Source organism: Nannospalax galili, unplaced genomic scaffold, assembly GCF_000622305.1.
Source record: "Nannospalax galili isolate Female #2095 unplaced genomic scaffold, S.galili_v1.0 scaffold290, whole genome shotgun sequence".
NCBI classification, from domain to species: Eukaryota; Metazoa; Chordata; class Mammalia; order Rodentia; family Spalacidae; genus Nannospalax; species Nannospalax galili.
In genome coordinates, this window is record NW_008331486.1 from 4,144,789 (window position 1) to 4,157,322 (window position 12,534).

At 53.6% G+C, this 12,534-nt stretch overlaps 1 protein-coding gene across 1 annotated transcript in view; it reads left to right on the forward strand.

The window, feature by feature from the left end:
• The window catches only part of Mvb12b (multivesicular body subunit 12B), a 172,874-nt gene extending 161,469 nt beyond the window's left edge, over positions 1-11,405 (forward strand). Inside the window, exons 10-11 of the mRNA XM_029559674.1 lie at positions 6,337-6,425; positions 7,668-11,405. Of these exons, the coding sequence (XP_029415534.1) occupies positions 6,337-6,425; positions 7,668-7,773 (195 nt within the window). The 3' untranslated portion in view covers positions 7,774-11,405. The remainder of the gene's footprint in view (positions 1-6,336; positions 6,426-7,667) is intronic.
• Positions 11,406-12,534: the final 1,129 nt, after the last annotated feature.

A 12,534-nucleotide genomic window follows, 5' to 3' on the forward strand; every position in this document is an offset into this window, starting at 1 on the left:
ACAGGTTCTCCTAGCCCCAGCTGGCCTAGAATTTGATATGTAAACCAGGCTGGCTTCAGTCTCACAGAGCTCCACCTGCCTCTGCCTCCCGGTTGCTGGGATTAAAGGTGTGCACCACCATGCCCATTTTTAATGTTATTTCATGTTTTAAAGATAGCAACCTTTTCTCCTTATGTTCAAATACTTGCACACATGTGTGCACACACTTTTACCAATATCTTTCGCCCTTGATTTGATATGTAAACCAGGCTGGCTTCAGTCTCACAGAGCTCCACCTGCCTCTGCCTCCCGGTTGCTGGGATTAAAGGTGTGCACCACCATGCCCATTTTTAATGTTATTTCATGTTTTAAAGATAGCAACCTTTTCTCCTTATGTTCAAATACTTGCACACATGTGTGCACACACTTTTACCAATATCTTTCGCCCTTGTTAATGTCTCCTGCTCTTCATATATTTTTAACTTTTTGTGGCAAGGTTGTAATGTTTGGGATTTGTTTTTACATCATTCTTACATTGACCCCATTTTCTTCTATTCATTTATATTTTAATGTATTAAAATATTAAATACTTAAGTACTTAGGCTATTTGACATGCATTAGGAAGTTCTAGAACTGGTTTTATTTTCTCCTAATGTGTTAGCCAGGTTTCTTCAGATCATTTTCTTCTGTGACTTCTAAACCTTTACTTTTACCATACCACTCCATGGGCAGCCTGTAGACATGGAGTTTTCCTTAAGTGTGCTCTGCTCTCTTCTCCATTCTGGCCACACACTCTGGCTCTTTGCTTTGTAATAAACTTTAAGAAAGGATGGGGTTAGTTCCTACCTTTTCCTCCCAGAATTTTCCTAATTATAGTGGTGTGATTACTCTTCCAGCTGAACTTTAGAATCAAGGAAGAGATTGTGAAAATTGTTTGGAGGTGTTTTGTTTTGAGATCAGGGTCTCACTGTGGAATCCAGATTGGTCTTGAGCCTGTGATCCACCTGCCTCTGCCACCCAAGGGCTGGAATTACGGTTCTGTACCACTTCTCCAGCCTTTATTTTCACTACATTTACTTATCGTGTGTGCATGTGTACGTGCTAGGGTATGAATATGGAGGTCAGAGGACGGCTTGCATGATTTGATTCTGTCCTTCCACCATGTAGGACCCAGGAATAGAATTCAGGTCATCAGGCTTGGTGACGAGCCCCTTTACCTGCTGAGCCATCTCACTGGCCTCATCATGCATTTTTTACTGGAACTGCATTGAACCCATAGGTAATAAAATCATTGACATGTTACATGGAGGACGTGAAGACAGGTCTGCCTGCTTACCCCGGGCTCTGTGTGTTGTCCAGTGGAACAGAAGCATTTTCTTTGAAGAGTTCCCATAAGCTGGACATGGTGACACACACCTTTAATCCCAGCACTTGAAAGCAGAGGCAGGCAGATTTTTGTGAGCTCAAGGCCAGCATAGCAAGTTCTGAGGCTGGCCGGGGCTACATAGTAAAAGCCCAGTCTGTCCTTGACCTCCAAATGTGGCTGAGGAGGACTTTAAACTGCTGATACTTCCACCTTCACCTCTGAAGTGCTGGGACTGCAGGCATGCACTGCCATGCCAGGTTTACGTGGTGCTGGGCTTCATGCATGCTAAGCAGGCACTCTACCATGTGAGCCACATCCTCAGCCCCGAGTCTGAGTCTCAGGGTTCTTCCCTCCACATTGCCTTTTGGGTTTTATTGGTGGCAGCATCACATAAGAGCAGCTGCCACTGAGGCTGAACCCATGGTGGCCAAGGGCATCCAGCATGTAAGAGGGCAGTAGAATTGTAACTACAGCAGAGATGGGCCCCGCCAGTCAGAAGCCCTGTCCCAGTCACAGTCATGAACCACGTGCCTACTCTTCTAAAACATCCAGTCTTTGACGAGCCCTTTTTGGAGGGGTTTTCCACCCTTTTGTCCAGGTTTTTGGAACTTTGACCCTGCACATTTAAAAGAATGTCCTCCCCTCCCCAAACTGAACTAGTAGATGTTGCCAGGCACAGATGTAAAAAGTGAGCACTAAAGACAAGACTCTGGGCCTCCCCAGAGTATTTCTACACAGCCCCAGCTTCACATTCTCCACCCGGGAGTGTGCCAGAAGGCGCTAGTGTTTCCAGTATTTTCTACAAATGACCTGGAAGAGGGAATTCTGAAATGCTTCTCAATGTCTGGGGCTCAGCTGTAGTGTCCACTCAGAAGCAAAGACACCTCCCCCCACCCGAGTCCTTCCTGCCCCTCCCCCCCGCAGCAGGCTGTGCCCACAGGTGCCGACCCTCCAGGGCCCCAGTTTTGGCCGTGGTTGGTGTCCTCAGAGTGTGCTTACTCCTGCTGTTCTTGACTTGTGTGGCTTCTCAGCTTATCGTTTTTATTTTATGTGTCAGAGTGTTTTGCCTGCATGTATGTAAGTATGCATGCAATGCCCATGGAGGCCAAGAAGGTGTCAGATGCCCTGGGACTGGGAGTTATAGAAAGTTGTTAGCTGCCATGTGAGTGCTGGGAACGGAACCCGGGTCCTCTGCACGAACAGTCAGTGCTCCTAACCACTGAGCCATCTCTCCAGCCTGTCAGCCTATTTTTTTATTTCCCAATTTTTAGTAGTCACAGGTACAAGAGACGTTTCACCTTCTGCATAGTTTGTCCCTGTTGACAGCAGTACTGTCACCAACATGAGACAGCTGTGACCCTCTGCCTGGCTGGGAAGTGTGCATCTCTCCGTGAGAGCATGCTCCATGAGAGCAGCCTCACGTGCACAGAGGGTCCTTGTCTTTCGACAGTCTGCATCTGCGTTGGCACTTTACGCAGTCCCCCATCTTTCCAGTGTCATAGCTTCTATGAAACACCACACAAGACTGAATACCACAAGGACCTGCCAAAGAACTAAGCCTCTGTGCTCACTCCTTTCTCTCCTTTTCATGAAACTGTCCATCTGCCTGTGCATCCATCTGACATTCATTCATTCATTCATTCATTCATTGACTCATCTGCTCTAGGCCGTGACCTCCACTGAGCTGTGGAGTGACTCCCTGGCTGCTGCACACTGGAGGAGCAGATGGAAAGGTCTGGGGAGCCCAAGGGAAGGGGTACTTCCCAGAGCATGTGTCCCTCCAGTTAGTCTATAAAAGACAACTAGGCTTCAACACTCACAGGAGAGACTGTCTTCCAGAGAGACTGTGCAGCTCAGAAAGGCAGGGAGTAGACACAGTAAGGAATCGGCACATGGCAGTGGTGGGGGTGGTGAGTCCCCAAAGCCATACTGGGAATGACTGAAGATACTGAGCAAGGATGTCACCCAGGACAAGGGGCTCCAGACTCAGTAGCTGGAATCACTTCACCAGCTCCCTGCCACCCCATCGTGTCCTGGAGGAAAAGGGCTTTGGGACCCAAGGGTCCCCCCTGAGCCCAGGGACCAAGAACAGGGTTGCTGGTGTCCTGTAGACACGGTCCCTCCATGGCAGCATCCCCTGTGGAAGTCCTAGACCCGGAACTGGAAGTGAAATGTGCAGGGTGCTAGAGGACTGATGAAGATGGCTTGGCTGTGTCACATGGAGAGAGAATAGGCCCAGGGTGGCAGTCCTCATTCAGCCTGCCCTGTTAGTGGCCTGGCTTTCCCCAGTCTGCATGTGAACAGTATCTCCCAGGATCTGCTTTTATCCAATAACACACTTTTGCCCATGTCTGAGCATCATCCAAGCAGGGAACCCGAGCTCCTATGGGGAACAACACAAGACACAGACCGACCACAAGCCTTCCCCTCTCCTTCCCTTGGCTTGCCCTTCACTTGTTTGAAGGTGTGGGTGAACCCAGGGGTTCCCTGCCCTGCCCTGCCCTGCCCTGGGGTGAGCCTAGAACCAGCTTCAAGGCCCAGGGGGAGGACACAACCCCCTGAGTGGGGACAGGCACCTTCTAGAACAGAGGCTCCCGAGGACCCAGCAGGGGGTGGGAAGGAGCTGAGGTCTAAGAATCTACAAGTGGAAGACAGGGGTGTTGGGCCCAAGCTGTAGCAGTACCTGGGAGGTGGGGGATGATCCAGTAGGCCCCCAGGGAAGCCTGGGAGAGCAGACAGGTGGGCCACCATGTCCAACCTTTTGACTTCTCTGGGCCACACAGTCATTTACAAATGACTGTGCTCAAGTCAGTTTGTGCTCAAGAACAGTGTAACAGCTTTTTAAAAAATGCCAGAAAAACCAAAAAAAGCAATGTTTTAAGTAAATTTACAATTTTGTTTTAGCAGCATTCATAGCTACGCTGGGTTGCCTGGTCCAGCCTCTTCTGCCTCCTTCTGCCCTGGTGATAGCCCATCCTCCACTGCTCTCTACTGGACCACCTCTGTGACTTAAGTCTTGGTCCTTTAGTCTCCGCTGTCCTCACCTGGCCAGGCCTCTGTGGTCCTGCCAGGGCCCCCCCAGACATGCCCTTCCGGGCCTCTGCAGTGCCAACCTGCCTTTGCTGTGACTGTCTGGTCCTACCTCCCACCTGCAGCCCATCGAGGGGTGGGTGTTTACTCTTGGCTGATCATACTTTACTGGCTAGCTCAGAACCTGACCCCAGTGTCCCTCTGAGCCTGAGATGGTCAGTTACAAGATCCTGGGGGCCCTAAGAAAGTCTCCCACAAGAGCCCCTGACAGTGACATCTCTTTCCTCAGCCAGTGCAGGCCCCTAGCAACAGTACAGCAGCAATAGCAGGCTGTTCCCACCAGAGGGCGCACTGGCCTGGCACTGCTCAGCTGGACTGGGCTCTACAAACCAAATGCTTTTTAATTGAAAATTTTTTTAATTCAAAAAGGATTTGCTGTTTGTACTCAAGTGCAGGTTTCCCTTATGCAGAAGACTAATGTCTTGAGTAAACAGATCCGGGCCCAAATCCACCTTCAAAGGTACTCTCTGTTTGCCCAAGGGAGTGAAAGGCTTCCAGAAGCGGCCCTAGTCTCTTGGGCAAACATTTTGGGGACGAGCAATCCCGGGTGGAGGACAGCGTCTGTGAGAAGGTTATCCACAGCCTGAGGGGGATTATGTCGAGGGACATATGTTGAAATTTCATTTGGGGAATTAGGGAAAACAGATTGGGGGTGGTGATTTTCTCCAGCCAAGATAGCCTTAAAAGGGAAAAACTCTCAAGGGAGAGAGGTGGGGGACCCAGGGATCTTCATGCCGTGTCAGTCCCGGGGTGGGGGCGGGATCTTTGCGTGCTCAGGCTGTAGGGCAGGAAGGGTGTGTTTGTGACTGCCCCACTCTACTCCAGCCACCCCAGGGTGCACACAGAAAAGAATTAGGAGGGAAGACTGGTTCTTGACCCTCCCAGAGACCCTGTCCTACCCCCAGCCACACGGATGGGCAGCATGACCCCCCAACAAGGCCCCTCTGCCTGCTCAGGCAACTGCTTCCCCACCCATCACCAAGAAAGCTAGGCTCCCTGTTCTGGACCCACTCCATCTACCCAGGCCCCACCCTGGCTGGAACATTCAGTGGCCAAGCTGACCAGCCAGTAGCAAGTGAATAAAGCTTTACCTCCTCTGGGCTCTCTCCTACCCTGGGATCCTGGCACAGTAGAGCCCCCTAAAGGGCAGAGGGATGGCCCCAGCAGCTCCAGCCCATGACACTGACACTAGAGAGGCCTGGCTGGAGCCTTCCCCTTCCCTCATGTGAGAGTTGCTACATCTTAGTCCTCAGCCCTCTCTATCCCTGGTCCCTCCTTCCCTCTAAATCTACCTCCACCCCTACTCAAGCATACATGGTCTCCGGCCCTTCCCTCTCTTCGCACCCTCCCATATCACTCTTAGGCCATGTTGGTCATGGAATTGGTCAAACTGGCCCTTAGAATTGACCCCAACATCCAGTCACCTGGGAACCACTTGGAAATACACACTCCAGGCCCCCCTCCAGCCCCCTTCCTCCCAATCAGAATCACATCCCATCTGCCTGGGGCTGGTGGGCTCTTTGTGAGGAGCTTTGGTAACGAATTTCTCACAAGACCACCTCGTTGCTTCTCCAGGACTGTTTCCTGCTCCCCGGGCCTCAGTCCCCACCCCAAGGGCACAGGCCTGGCCTCTTGTCTTCTCACCATGTGCTCTTGTCACACCCCACTGTGGCCTCAGCACTACTGCTCAGCCCACCCCACCCCCATTCTCCTGGGGACCCTATCCTAGCCACGGGCAAACCACTCCTGCTCTCTCCCTGCCCTCTACCTGCTCATTCTGAGCTGATGGCCTGAGCATTCTGGCCATTGTTCTAGTGGAAATGGCACCTGGGCCCTTCGCCCTCAAGTCCATGCAGTCAGGCCAGGCCTGCCTGCCCCTCTAACTCTCCAGTGTTCTCCAGACAGGCCTCTTCCCTGCTGAAGCAGGAGTGCCACCTCTCTGGGAAAGCACCCTTGTTCTCTCTGAGGTCCCATGCAGCCACCTGAAGAGGTATCAGCCCTGCTTGGCTGTGTGGAGGGTTCCTGGGCCCCTCTGCCACCACCGTCTGAGCCGTGGGATTCATGGGGCTTATTTTTGTCCCTCCTCCCCCAGCACAGTGAGGCCTGCAGGTGCTGGAGGAGGCCTGCAACAGAGGGACCAATCTGCAGCTGTTCACTGACAGGCACACACCCAAGCAACCACCAGGTGGCAGTATTGTCCTGGCCATTGCTGGGAGCTGTTGTCTTGGGCCACTAGCTTACTAAAGCAGGACGGGATGGTGTCCTGTGTCCACAATCATCACAAGAGGGCCAGAAAGTAGGGGGTTAAGGGGCTTCTCTGAGGGGCACCCTCATAGCCACCAGATGCTCAATGAGTGCTTGCTTGATGCAAAGGATGGGCCTTGGTCCACCCTGGGAGTAGCAGGTCACACCTCACCTTAGAGGTGAGTCCATCTAGACCCAGAGAGGGGAGATCTGCCTGAGGCCTCCTGCAGCATCAGCCCTCCCTCCCTCCACCCTTCCTGGCAACAGATGCTGTCAGGTAGGACCACGTTATACCTTGTGGTGCAGGACCACAGGCCTGTCTTGAGCAGCTTCTTAGTCATGCACTGCCCCTCAGGCCCTCTGGCTCTTGGCTGCTCCCCTTTCTCAGGAGGCCTTCCTTGCTGCCAGCAACTCACTATGGGCCTATGGTAACGCTGCTGGGCCCTGCTTGACCAGTGTGCCTGGATGCAGGGGCATAGGGCCTGTTCTAATTTGTTTCTCCATTGCTGTGACAATGGTGACAGAGATAGGAGCTCAGGGCAGGAACCTGGAGGCAGGAGCTGGAGCACAGGCCATGGAGGAACGCGGCTTACTAGCCTGCTTTCTTATACAATAAGTGGCTGGGCCCTCCCACATCACTCAACAATCCAAAAAAAAAAAATTCCTCACAGACTGCCCACAGGCCAGTTTAATGGAGGAAATTCCCCAGTTGAGGCTCCCTCTACCCAGGTGTATCAAGTTGACAACTGAAGCTGTCCAGCACAGGGCCACACCACCTGGCTGGGGTCTGTATCTTCTTCTGCTGGGATTTAACCACACCCTCCTTCCCAGGCTGCATGCTTGGTGGGTGTCCTCTCCAGAGTGGCCAAGTTCAAAGTTGGTGGCTCTGCTTGGACCTCCTATTTTCTATAGGGAAGCCCTTTTTATGGCTGACCTCAACCTATACCCTGGCCTGACCATTCCTTTCTGTCCCCTCCTCTTCCCACAGTATGAGTACAGCTTCCGCACAGAGCAGAGCGCAGCGGCACGGCTCCCACCCAGCCCTACCCGGTGCCAGCAGATCCCCCAGTCCTGAGGAGCCCATGGCCTTCTGAGGGAGAAGATGCCTCCTGCCCAGTGCCCAGACTACTGATGGGGTGGCTGGGGTGTGGGTCACTCCCTCCCTCACCCGCCCATCCTGCCTGCCCTCCCCACTGATCTAGACACTCTGGGCAGCTGAGTGGTCACATTGGCTTGCCTGAAGAGACTCCCCTGCCTCCCTGGGGGTGTTGTTCATAATTGCGACTAATCTGTGTGTGCTATAGCGACCAGAGGCTCCTAGCGTGTCTGTGTGATGACCACTTATCCTGCAAAACGTCTTTACCCCCACCCCAAGAGTCACCTCCAAGGGCCTGGACTCTTGCTCCAGCTGCCCAGTGATGCCCACTGGCTCCCCTTCAACTGACCATTACCCACTATGGGAATCCCACAAAGCCGTTGTCTCTCTCCCGGAAGATCTGAGTTGGCACTTCACACAGGACCCCCCTGCAAGAGACACTGACCACCTCTGACCCAGGCCAACAGGTTCAAGTGGCCCATGTTTTGCAGTGACCCTGAGAAAATGGGACCCTACTTCACTCCAGACAACTGTGGACTCTCCCTCATTGCGCACACAGGACATCCAGCGACCACACAGATGATATCTCACTTTCTGTGGAGGTGACCGAGTGCCTGCCTGGATGTGAACTTGGCTACCAGGGTGCTGCACTTGGCCCCGGGTGCTGAACTTGGCCTCGGGTTCTAATTCCTGCAAAGGGCTCCCCTGCCAGCCGCCTGCCAGCAACAACTCCACCCTCCTCAGCCTGGTGCCCTGACCTGGTTACTGACATAGGGCAGATTCTGAAAGACACAGTACCAAGCCTTGCAGGGACTCAGCACAAGGGCACCAAGTACACTCAGCAAAGCCCACCTCACTGTGTCTGCAGCATCTGCTAGCAGGATCAAACATGTTGTTTTGAACAAAAGTCCCTCTGTCCCAGGCCTCTGAATTTGGGTCAGAACTAACACTTCTTCACAAGTGTCCATCTGAGGTGCCAATTTCAACCCCCCATGCATTGCCATGAGAACAGTGGTCACTACTGTCCCAGACACTGAGCCTCACCCTGATGGGCTTCTTTGCCATGATTGGCTATTGGAGTTTGTCTAACATCTGTCCATTGAAGGTCTGTGAATACAGGAGTGTGTAGAGTGGTCGGTGGCTGGAGTGTGGGTAGGCTGCGGGCAGCGGCTGCATCAGTCCGTACACACCTTGCCAGTGCAGTTCAGAGATGGCCACAGGCAGCTGGGCAGCTGAAGAGGAAGAGCCAGCCAACAGGATGGCTATGGGCCTGGGCAGGGCCAAAAATACCTCACCTGTCTGCATGGGCCCCTCAACTCCAGACCCTCAGGCCCTTTCATGGACCAACCTTCCTCCATCAGCCTCACCATTTGGTACTTCGTTAATATGTGTTAGAAATGATCACCTCACTTCCCCCAAGATCCGGGGGTGACCACTAGCCCCTTGCCTATGGGCCCCAAGAACCTCCCACAGAACAGGAAAAGGGAGTTTACCTGTCAGAGGCCCATGGGCTCAGCATAGGGTCTCTGGTGGGACTTTGCTGGTGCTCAACCAGGACAGAGTTGATGAACTGTCTCCAGATGGTGCCACAAAAAGCTGGGGAGCCCAGGACCTGTGTCTACTGCTGCAGGTCTAACCCCAAATGGCCTGTGTGACCTGAGGTCCAGCAGAGAGGGAATGACCTCAAGTGGTCTGAGGGGACGATGGGAAAGTTGGGGGCAGAGCTCCAGGCTCTCCTGGACACTTCATTTTGGTTTGTACACTTTGTCCCTCAACGTCTTTCCACTCCCCAGTTGTGAAATCATCTCCACCAGGTGACCCCAGATGACCCTCACACCTCCCTTCATGGAGAACATGAGTTCTCAGCAGCTCCTATAGGCCCTGGAATACTAATGTGACCACGAGGGACCCTCTGCCAGTGATCAAGAAGGCCAAACAAGGGGTCCTTGGAGACAAGATGGTGCTGCAGCCCATTGATTCATCCCTAGAGACTCATGGCCACCAGGAAGAGGGCAAACTGCTCCAACAAGCTGGAGAGACCTCAGAGGCATGGAGGACGTAGTTTAAGAATAACTTTGACTGTGAACGTCACAGCCTCCACAGCTCTGGTAATGAAGCAGAGGTGGTGGTAAGGTCAAGGTGGTGTCTGTGGTAGGTTCTAGTCAGCACCCAACCCTCCTGTTCCTCATCTTCTGAGAGGTGGTGGTAGTGTGTGTGTCGTGTGTAAGTGTCCACCCAGTGTGAAGTACCTCCCAAACCTGGGAGGTGGGGGCTGTGGCTCAGGCCAGAATTGAGTGGCCTGTCCTGTGTTATGGAGAGAGCTTTTCTCCACCACCCCATGGCCACTGTGGGAAGGGAAGCACAAGGATTCTTTGGGAGATAGGAAAAGCAACAGCCTCTCTCTTAGATCCCCCTCCTCCACCAGCATGTCCCACTACAGCTGCTGTCCCTGCCCATCATACCTGTCTGTCCTAAAAAGACTAACCAGAGCACAGCACCCCAGCCCCACTGTCCCCACTCTGAAAATTCAGTTCCTTTCTCACAGCCTTGGAAATGGCACACAGGGTAACAGAAGGTTTCCTCCAAGTCACCTGCAAATTTTTCAGAAGGCCTGTTTCCTGCCCCATGTCCAAGAATTGATGGCAGCCCACCCTGTGCTACTTAGATTCAACAGCCCAGACTCAGGGAAGAAAGAATAAGTCAGCACCACCCTACCTTCCTGATGGCCAGAGCTGTGTAGCCACCCTGTGGCCAAGGTCATTTTGCCAGGAGAAGATATAGGCTGATTGGCAACCCCTCTGTCAGAAGGGCGTGAGGACACGGGGCCTGAGGGACTGAGCAGCAGCATCCCACCCCCACTAACACCAGGCTGGGCAGCCTAAGCACATTTTCTCTATCCTTCCCCTCTAAACAAGCCCAGAAGGGGGTGCTCTTTGCTCCCTGTCACAGATGAAGCGCCTGAGGTACTGCCCCAGGCACAAGCTGGCCTGGGGCAGAGGTAAGATCTGACCCCAAGACCCCTGGGCCAACCATTCTATCTTATGACACATCTCAGACTGGCCTTTGTGTCCAAGCCTGTGATGAACTTATTCTGTCACCAAGTCACCGCACCATGGCAGTGGGCACTAGGCATGGATCAGGCCAGGAGCCCTCCTGCCCTGCTCCTCCCCATTCTAGCTGTCAGCTGCTCCAATCCCCTGCCACCTTTGGGGACTGCCAGCCAGGGAGGAGGGTAGAAAGGTCTTGACAAACAGCTACATGCCACCAATCCATGCAGAGCCGAGCTCATGAAATTAGTTTGTGTCCATCTGACCCCAGAGCCCAAGGAGGAGGCCCAACACCCGCTGTACCCAGGCCCCCTCCCAGGTGGCCTGGGCACCTCGAAGCAGCCCAGCTTGCTTCACCTACTCTGGGCACAGGCATCTGAGCAGCTGCAACCATCACCTCCAGGAGCCCAGCTTTGTTCTCCCTTCAAAGGCTTGTGAGCTGCCAGGCCACTGTGTGGTGCTGGGACATGGAGTGGCCTCCTTTCCTGCATATTTATTCAAGGTGACTTCTTGGCAAAGGGAGGTTTCACTGTGTGGTTGTATTCTTAATATAATTTGTTAAATAAACGTTTTAACCTCTTTCTCCCAGTTTGCTGTTGTGTCTGAAGCCACCAGAGGCTAGTGTCCCCCAAAGGAGGCCCAGTGCCCGGCTGCAAGCCATCTCTACTGCTGGCCAGCGCTCTTCAAGAGCAGGTGGCCCCTACGCATGCCTTTCAGCCTTTTAGAAGAGCTGGTTGGCTGTCAAGGGAGTCAGGAAAGCTGCTGACGCCCTTGGCAGTGGCCTTTAGATGCTCCTAGGAGAAATCCTGTGGCTGCGAACACAAGGCCTGTGAGGAATGCAGAAGGCGCTTTCATCCCCTGCTGCCCCAGCCCTGTCTGTGGCCGCAGGGTGTGTCTGGCTATCAGAGCATCAGGGACACAGCTCCAGGTGCTTTGGGGCCTGTCCTGACTGCTCCCCTGCCACAGGATGCCACCATGAACCGAGAGAGACAGCCACAGGCCGACACACCTGCAGGGATCCTTCCCTGAGGGGCCCCCAGTTCAGGTTTCATTATCATAGCTGCTCCCCTCAGCCATGACCTCAACATCACAGGGCTCCAATCACAGCCTGGCTGTCACCATCTCCATGCCACCCTTGGTGGGAAGGAGCCAGAACAGGTGACCATTGACTTGACTCAATTCTCTTGGGCTCCCCCAAAGTTTAGCGACAACTTCATCCCTGCAGCCTCCACTCTCTAGCCCTTGGGTCTTATTTCCCACATAGCAGTCAAGAGTTCCATGAGGGAGGGAGAGCACAGCACCCCAACATCTGTGAGAAGATCCAGGCTGGGTGCTGGTTCTGGCTCTGTGGCCCTCTTCAGCTCATCCCTAAGAACACTTAGTGACAGCAGTTTTCCCCTGGGAAGATGGAGGGAGTGGGATGATGTTGAGCACATGGCAGAGGCTGAGTGACATGTAGGCCTCTCTCTGGGGCCTGGGCAATTTGTCACCCAGCCACAGAGTAGAGAGTCCCTCCTTTGCCCTTGGTCATGGAGGGCAGAGGCCTTAGGCACTACTTGGGAAGACAGACTGATACCCAAATGCCCAAGGCCTATGAGCTACATCCATGGCCACCAGCCTAGGCCAAGGTGGGCAGAGTGGTTCAAGCCAGGACGTGAACATGGAGCCCAAGCCTGATGCTGCTGTGTCCTGGGGCGGGGGGGGGGGGGGGG